We start from the raw sequence: 8,834 nt of genomic DNA, 5'->3' as shown, positions 1-8,834 counted from the left end.
TATATATATATATATATATATATATATATATATATATATATATATATATATATTCAGATATATACATACATACACATATATATTTATACACACACACACACAAGTAAATTAACAAAATGAGAGAAAAGAGCACTCAATACATAAAATATGATTTCACAGAGTAAACTAAGTGATAGAGAGAAGCCTCAGCATTGAAAATATTACATCATATATATATATATATATATATATATATACACATATACTACAGGATTATAAGAATGTGGATGTTACAACAGAGATTTGATAGTTCAATACTAGTCCAAAGATATGTATGCAAATAAAATAAAGGCACCTGTGCATGATTGGATAATATATACAAAAGTTTGAATATATATATATGAATGTGAGCGCGTGTGCGTGTGTGTGTATTTAGCTGTCCATAAAGTGACTTTACAACTTCTCATTTTTATTGTTGTTCAGATTTATATTTCACCTTCTCATCAGTTCAACACCACTATCCAAATTTGCAGAGAAATCGGAATCATCTGTCTGGACCATTCTCAAATCTGAATGATGGCTTGTTCCTGTTCCTGAGCTTCCAGAAGCATTTTTGTCAGATTCAGGAATTTTGTAGCCTCGGTTTACTAAATAAGAATAGATTGGTATGTATCGGTCATCCAAGTCAGTCAGAACTGGTGGCTTAGGGCCTTTTTGTGGCCCATAACCATTGGTCCTCCTCATGTAACTGGGCGGAGTAATATTCGTCTGTCTTAAAGCAGGGTCAAAATGATGAGTGTGTGGTTCAGGAGAGCCATATTGCTCCGTAGGTTGAGCATAGCGATGCATGGCTGGGGAGCCATGCAGACCATGTGAAGGATAGTAGTATCGATTATGGTCATACTTCTGCCCCATCTCATCATCACTCACTGTGCCATGTGGATGTGACAATGAAGGGCTTTGTAAATGTTTGTGCTGCTTCAGGTATGCAAATGCCTGCTTAGAAATTGCATTAATTTCATCTGAATTGGTGATATCATCACTAGTTTCAACCTCACACTGAATACCATGATCGGTCATTTCTGGGTCAGTGTTCATCCCAGTTGAAGCCAACTCAACTTCACTCGTCACATCACCGTCATCATCATATACATCTGTATGTATTTGTTGTGATACAGATGATTTCACTGACTCAATGGGTTTGTTTACTTCTTTGAGAGCAGTCTCATGGTTTCTTCTGTGACCTCTTGATGTAGGGACAGCAGCAGATGTATCATTCTGGAAGGCAGTTCTTCGACCAGACAATCTTTTAGTAGGAGGTGTCCGTTGGTAGGATGGGTTATTGTAAGAACTTGAGTGAGAAGAGGTTGCATTTAGCTGTGCCTTCATGTTTGATTGCATTGCTTCAACAAAAAAAAAAGAAAGAAATACATTACAATCTGCTCACAGACAATTATTCTCAACAACAGTATTATATATTGTTAAATACAAATATAATTATATATAATCAGAGATTCTACAGTGTATACTTCTTATTTACTACATATACAGATATAAATACATACACACACACACACACACTATAACTTGTATATTAAATATTTATAAGAACAAGATCCTTAGGAATAATCATATCTATACATACACACATGCACACACACATATACATACATGAATATACACACACCCACATATTTAATATGACAGACAGATAGACAGATTGATTGATTGATTAGTTGTCCAATAGTTTGATTAGATGACCTCCTGAAAACTGTTCAGAGATGTGCAACCAAGCAAATACCCTCCATCAGGCATCTCCCATACTCTGAACACCTTGCTTCCCTGAGCATAGATACAGTGAAGCCCCAATGTCTGGCAACTGACTTGGTAAACACCCACGAAATTATTAACCATTACACCAACAACCACCTTGAGCCCTTTTTGAATTCCATGTGTCTAACAGACGTGGGCATGCCTACAAAGTCAGAAAACAGCACAGCTCCCATGACTTTCAGAAACAATTTTTCACACTCAGAGTTGCTGAAGTATGGAACAAGCTACTTAAATCAGTTGTTAGTCGCATCCTTTAAAACCTCCATGCTTCCTGAAATTTGTCAACACTACACCTGAATGTCCCCGTCCCATCCATATGCATGTACACATGTATATCGTGATTCATACATTGTTCACTTTCCTGACTTTTGTATTTAATTCTATGTACTGTACATGCACCTTTGATGAGGCTGACAACTACAACCTGTTCACTTAAAAATAATTCCATTACCATTCCATCAGTAATAAATTTACAAGAAAGCATTTAAAAGAAAGACACACACACAAAAAAAAAAGGAATTACCTTCAAAAACGCTATCAGTGTCCTCAGTGGAATAGGCCATTCTTGACTTGAATGACTTGTTTCTACCCATAGATTTAATATCTGAGGATGGTTTAGTGTCATATACATTCATAACTGATGAATTCACTGAAGTGGCAGGCGTTAAACCATAATTATTGTAAGCTAGAGGCCGTTCCGACGATTTCTTCTCTTCCCTTGAAGATCTCACACAGCGTACAACTAAAATAATAATACATATTAAAATGGCTACGAGATAAGCAACAGATATTAGGATGATGATGGTGTCAGTTGAAAACTTTCGGAGATAACTTTTATCGGGGTCCAACACTCCATGGTCAATACCTCCACCACCTCCAGCCAAAGGGTCTGAAACATGAAAAAAAAAACAAAGGTTTGTTAAGCAACATTCTTTGCGAATCTTCCTAAAGAAAAGAATCTTGTGTGTGTGTGTGTGTGTGTGTGTGTGTGTGTGTGTGTGTGTGTGTGTGTGTGTTTTTGCATGCACGTGCATGCGTAGGCTTGGCTGTGAGGTTAAAAGTTTCATTCCACAATCAGGTGGATTCAGGTTCAGTACCACTACATAGCATTTGGAATATCTTCTAAAATGGCCTTTGGCCAACTAATATGTGTAAATTGTGTGCAAGTGAGAAGTTTATCATTTTATTTCGAGACTTGCACAACAAAAGGTCTCAGATGTTGGATACTTGCAGACATACTTCAGAATTTATACTTTTTTAGCTATATATGTTCAAATTGATTATTCCAGAATTTTCAGAATTATATGGATCCTTTTATCTTCAGTTTTAGAAATTTACAATTTGAAAAATTTTGTTTTTTTCCTCTTTTGCAGAGTTAGATATTTTTGCAAGATACAAAAATATTATTCAAAATTTCATAAAACATATTTGTGTTTCAACAGATATAAAAAGTATATATACTCTTTGAGAGATTAGGCCTTTTCTTTTATGATTTATTCTATATCTAATAGCATGGACATTACTATTTAACCTTTTGAAGGCAAAGCTCACTAATACTTTCACATTAAGTAAAGTGGAACCAGCTGTACAAGATACAGGATACCAAACAAACACTTCTGATTTTCCTATTACAAAAATGTCAAGCTAAAACATTAACCCAATCACCCAGCAATTCATAACCCAATTGTTGTAGTTGTGACATGCTTCAAGATTCAGTCGCATCATTCCTAAGTATTGATACCCACCCTAATGGATTACTTCAGTCAGTACAATACCACCTGTTTGAAAAGCTAGGAGCTCATGTACCCATTTTAAAACTCTAACAATATTTATAGTTTCAGTGAATCCATCACAGCAGATTTAAATGAAAAGATCACAGATAATAAAGATATAGTCTAAACAAAGTGAAATTGAAACCTTAAGGCCATGCTGCTTTATGGGCAAATTACTTAACTTGGCCTGTAACAAATAACAGCAAAATCTACCTCATATCACATGCTACTGTCTTCAAAAGAACCTATTGGATAATATTGACTAAGATAAACTATGAGATGATCTTGACAGGAACAGCTCTGATCATTGGTCAATTAGATTAGAGATGATCTGGTATAAAGAAAAATAGGAACCAAGAAAGACATATTGAATAAGTGAGTCCTGTCCTGGGTATGTTCATGCTGAATAAAAGTGGGATGGTTCAATGAGATTTTAGGTTTGTTAAATCATCACCAACCTGGAATGCACAGTAATAAGAACAACAATAAAAAAGGCTACATTGATTACTGTAGATCTGGATAAACTGAGTCTGAATAAAAGAGATGATGACTGGAATATTTTTGATGGATAAGTCTGCTAGATCAAGGCTGACCTACAGAACACACAAAAACCATTGAACGCCAACAACTCTAACACAACACCAACATGCCAAACAACATCACCACTAACACTACAAACACCACCACCACCACCACCACAAACAACACCAACATCAACAACAATGTGAAGTAGCCTCGAATGGTTAATCAACCTGCTAGAAATATCGAGTAAACCTCACTCAATTTACAGTTTATCATCTTGGAAAAGGTAAAAAAAAAACATTGAATGATATACTATATCTGAAACTTAGGATGAGATGGTCATGACTGGAATACCTTTGATAATAGGTCTACTAAGTCAGGGATAACCTTGGGTTAAACAGCAAAAACAGCAGCTACAATGACATGAAATATCAACATACCAGTAATAGTCTGTGCTATAATTCTGACAGCATATCTAGCACTTCCATCCGATTGTCGAGTGAGACGAAATGAAACTGTGTTGCCAGTAGTGACCCGTTGTACTGGAGCTGTTAATTTGGTATAACAGCTGTAACTTTCCTGAAAATACAAACAAAATATGTTACGTAGAGATACAGGTATGACTGTGTGGTGAAAGATCTCACTTCACAACCACAGCATTTCAAGTTCAGTTCCACTGTAGGATAATCTAGCGGGAGACTGCGAACATATCCACACTAGCGCGTGTGATGGATAGCTATGAAGTGGGAGACTGTGAGCTGATGCATGTGCACATGCAGTTCTTTGTCTGGAAATGTGGTGAAAATCGTAATGAAGCCTGTGTGCATATATGTGTTTGTATGTGATATTTGTTCCCTGCTTGACAACCAGTGTTGGTTTGCTTTTGTTCCTGTAACTTAGCAGTTCAGTAAAAGAAACCAATTGAATAAGTACGAGGCTTAAAAATATGTACTGGGGTTGATTTGTTCAGCTAAACACTTTAAGGCAGTGCTTCAGCATAGCCACAGTTAATAACTGAAACAAATAAAAGATAGAAGACATATCATGGAGTTTTATATATGTAATAGAGTAGCTGAAAAGCTTCAATTAGCTGAGATTGTCTTTGCAACTAGGAGGCAAAATAGACTCCCTTGGCATCATTCACTCTCAACATTTAGCCATCTATTGCTAACCATCTCTCTTGGCATTATTTTCTCTAGTGCTGATGCCAGAATAAAATACACCCAGTTCACTCTGTTATGTGTATGATGGTGATGATCCTTTAGTCTTATTGAAAGCATAACAAACTCTCTAGCACTGATGCCATGAGAAATGCATCCAGTACATACAGTGGATGGCATTAGGAAGAGCATCCACTTGTAGAAACCAATCCAACAATGGAACAATTATAAGACGAAGATTCCTGATATATCTAGGAGAGCAGAAATGACCTGTCCCAACCTGTAGCGGCACAGAAAGTGCATGGATAACAACAAGCAACTATACCACTCTTACTGGTCTGTAATGCCCATGGGTACAGCCTTCTCCCCCCCAGAGAGAGAGAGAGAGAGAGAGAGATCACACCACTGTCAATTTTCTGTATAAATATATTTAGTCTTGTTATGAAAATTATTTTGGATTAAAACACAAATTAACAAGAGCATCTAATCAATGACTGATATTTTGAATTCAAATCATCTTAAGGAAGATTTATGAGTCATTCACTCTCTCAATTCATGATGCTTATTATGTTTTCATGCACAGATTAGTTAGAACATACACTGTATTATAATTAACATCAATTATTTTTTGTCAAAAGAGAAAAAAATGGTTATAAGGTGTATTAGCTGGAATAATTCAATTTGAAAGCATTAGAACTTACCAATTGTGATTGTTCTTCAGTCCCATCAAAAATGTAGAAGTTCATTGAACATTCTAAGTCTACTGTCTGAATATTTAGCTGAAATATAGTGGGCTTCACAGTAAAAGTACGTAAAGTAATGGTACAGGAGAGAGGCACTGAGTTGCCATTTGCTCCACCTGGAGCAGTTATGATGACTTGGTTGGACACTTCTTGGATATTACCATTACAATCTTGGCTTTTGTCTAAATAATCTGAAATTTAATAAATATGAATTTATAAGCATGGAATAGAAAATTAAAATAAAAATCAAGCAATAACTTATAAATGGTTAGAAGACTGATTTCTTTCTTAAGAGAAAACCATATTTCTTCTGGTATATTAGAAGGGTACAGTGAACTCTAGTTTTAGTCCCTAATTTCAAAATCAAGTAACCCATCATAACAATAATATATTGGTACTATCACTATCAGAATCAGCTGCATAAAAGGTATTTGAGCAACTATTGTATGGGGTTCTGTGATTCTCACATCTGATAAGATCATAGACATACCACTCTTCACCTTTGTATAAAGTATATGAAGAAAACCAGTTAAGCAGTATGATTGAATACATGTCAGTATGGTGGAGTACTATGTTAGCATACTGGAGTACAGGAGCCTCTGCATGGTTGCATGATCTTCTGGAAATAGAACCAACTATTTTAAAAATAATATGCTAGATAATGGGATCCTGGGTTCTCCATAAAGTGAACAAAATTAAATGAAAATATCAATTTCTTTGTAACAATTCACAAGGACCAACTTTTACAAGAGAAGGGGGCTATACTGTAGGAAAAAAACAGGAGGGCTGGAATGCTATTAATCATAGGTCTGCTTGATTAGAGCACACCTAGAGTTAAGTAACAACAGCCTGCCTCTTCATGTTGATGTGGTAGAGAGTTAAGTTACTGTGGTGGAGTTTATACCTTTTTCATATCAGTATGGTAAATTATTAGTCAGTATAGCTGGGTACATATCTCCCAACATCAGCAGAGGATCCCTTTCCAAGGGATATTTAAGGGAAATTTAAAGCCAGCACATTAACAACATATTACCAGTAGTACAGTGCCCCTGGAGAGAAGTGGCATGCAGAATCATTGAAGTCAAAGTATTCATATAAGTCACTATATAGCAGAGCACTTGCTATTGTTGAAAAGAAACCATTTTTCAACGCACATAACAATATGATGTAAAAATGGTTCGCTTTTAAGCTATAACAGCAAAGCACTGCAAGTTTCAAGACGACATGCCATTTGATACTCATTCAGTTGGCATGGTACCCACTTGTCCAGCTTCTTTACCTTGCTGATTTGTTTCAGATAGTCCAGTACAGTTGGAATCGAAACATCAAACCTTGCTGCTAACTCACGCATAGTTTGAGATGTATCCGCTTCCACTATAGTTCCCAGCTCCTCATTATCCACCTTGGTCTCAGGTATACTACAGGGCTGATTTTCCAATCACCAGATCGGAACTTCTCAGACCATCAATGTACAGTCTGCTCGTTTGCCACATCTTCACCAAACACTTCATTGATGTTTCAAGCTGTCTGTGATGTATTGGTTTCACAACGGAACTCATATTCATAAACAACACAAATTTTTTTATTTATCCATGGGTTCACAAAAATTAATTTACAAGAGAAAACCCATGAATTGCATTTTGAAAAGTAATGATGTAACTCTTCAATGTTGTAAAACAAAGTGATGATGTAACTCTTCAATGTTGTAAGACATAAAATTGTAATGTCAGACATAGAATTGTCAAATAGAGTTAATGACCGTCAAACTTGGTGCATAAGAAAATCAGACATTTCATTCTTAATGACCTGATAGTAAACCTCTCCTTGAGTGTCTATTTTACTTCTCATCAACTATCTAATCTTAAATACACAAACCCTACATGAACCATCAGTATAAATTAACAAATTAATACCAAAACAAAAGTAACTATCAAAGTAATGTATACATACATGTAACACTTTCAGAAACGTCAGGTCTGATAACATTTGTATTTACACCATTTTGGCTATTAACTTTAGGTAGAAGAGTGATGCATATCACCACAATCAAATACTTCAAGCAAATCACCTTCTCCATCTTCCTCATTGTCATCGTCAGTTTCTTTCTGCAAACAACATCAATCATAATGCAAAGACTGTAAAAAAACATAAAAGCAAAAAAAAAGAGGTTAGGATCCTGGCTTTCACCTAGATTCAATTTGCACCATGGGAACAACAAGTTGAAACATGGCTACGTGGTTAAAAAGTTTACTAACCAACTATGTGGTTTCCGGTTTAATCCCCCAACAAGTGTCTTCATAGATAGCCCTGAGCTGGCCAAAGCTTTGCAAATGGAGTTAGTAGGTGGAAACTGAAAGAAGCCTCTTGTGTGTGTGTTTGTGTGTGTGTGTGTTTGTGTGTGTGTGTGTGTGTGTCCCCTTATCTTAATATCATGTGATAGTTGTAAATGACTGTCAGTGTCATTCATTTCCAATCTTCTGTGAAAACATGGTCATGAGGAAATATTACCTTGCTTGAAAGCAAGCAAAAGTTTGTGATAGGAAGAGCATCCAGCTGCTGTATAAAATCAGTCTCAATAAATTCCTTCTTAAATAGAGAAGAGGTAATTGAAGCATTCAGACAATTTATCACAGCAAAAGATGAATTTCTTTTTAAAGATGGAATATATGACAGAGAGAAACGTTAGGTAAATGTCATAAATGAACATGGATCATACTTTGATTAAATAAAGCAGTTTTCTAACACTTCTGAAACATTTTATTGTTACCTTTCAAATACATTTAATGGGAAACAACCTAATATATATATATATATATATATATATA

General features: G+C 35.6%; 1 protein-coding gene across 2 annotated transcripts in view; it reads right to left on the bottom strand.

Annotated features, from left to right (window-relative positions):
• Positions 1 to 8,834, bottom strand: part of LOC106871060 (uncharacterized) — a 13,028-nt gene continuing 4,194 nt past the window's right edge. Inside the window, exons 2-6 of one of the 2 annotated variants that reach the window (XM_052967930.1) lie at positions 7,960 to 8,144; positions 5,968 to 6,200; positions 4,547 to 4,685; positions 2,336 to 2,701; positions 1 to 1,382 (exon numbers count right to left, since the gene is read on the bottom strand). In XM_052967930.1, the coding sequence (XP_052823890.1) occupies positions 472 to 1,382; positions 2,336 to 2,701; positions 4,547 to 4,685; positions 5,968 to 6,200; positions 7,960 to 8,134 (1,824 nt within the window). In that variant the 5' untranslated portion in view covers positions 8,135 to 8,144 and the 3' untranslated portion in view covers positions 1 to 471. The remainder of the gene's footprint in view (positions 1,383 to 2,335; positions 2,702 to 4,546; positions 4,686 to 5,967; positions 6,201 to 7,959; positions 8,145 to 8,834) is intronic. The other variant, XM_052967931.1, reaches the window with a different exon arrangement.

The sequence above is a fragment of the Octopus bimaculoides genome, chromosome 5 (genome assembly GCF_001194135.2).
Source record: "Octopus bimaculoides isolate UCB-OBI-ISO-001 chromosome 5, ASM119413v2, whole genome shotgun sequence".
In the NCBI taxonomy this organism is placed as follows: domain Eukaryota; kingdom Metazoa; phylum Mollusca; class Cephalopoda; order Octopoda; family Octopodidae; genus Octopus; species Octopus bimaculoides.
This window is presented reverse-complemented; position numbering and strand designations above follow the sequence as displayed.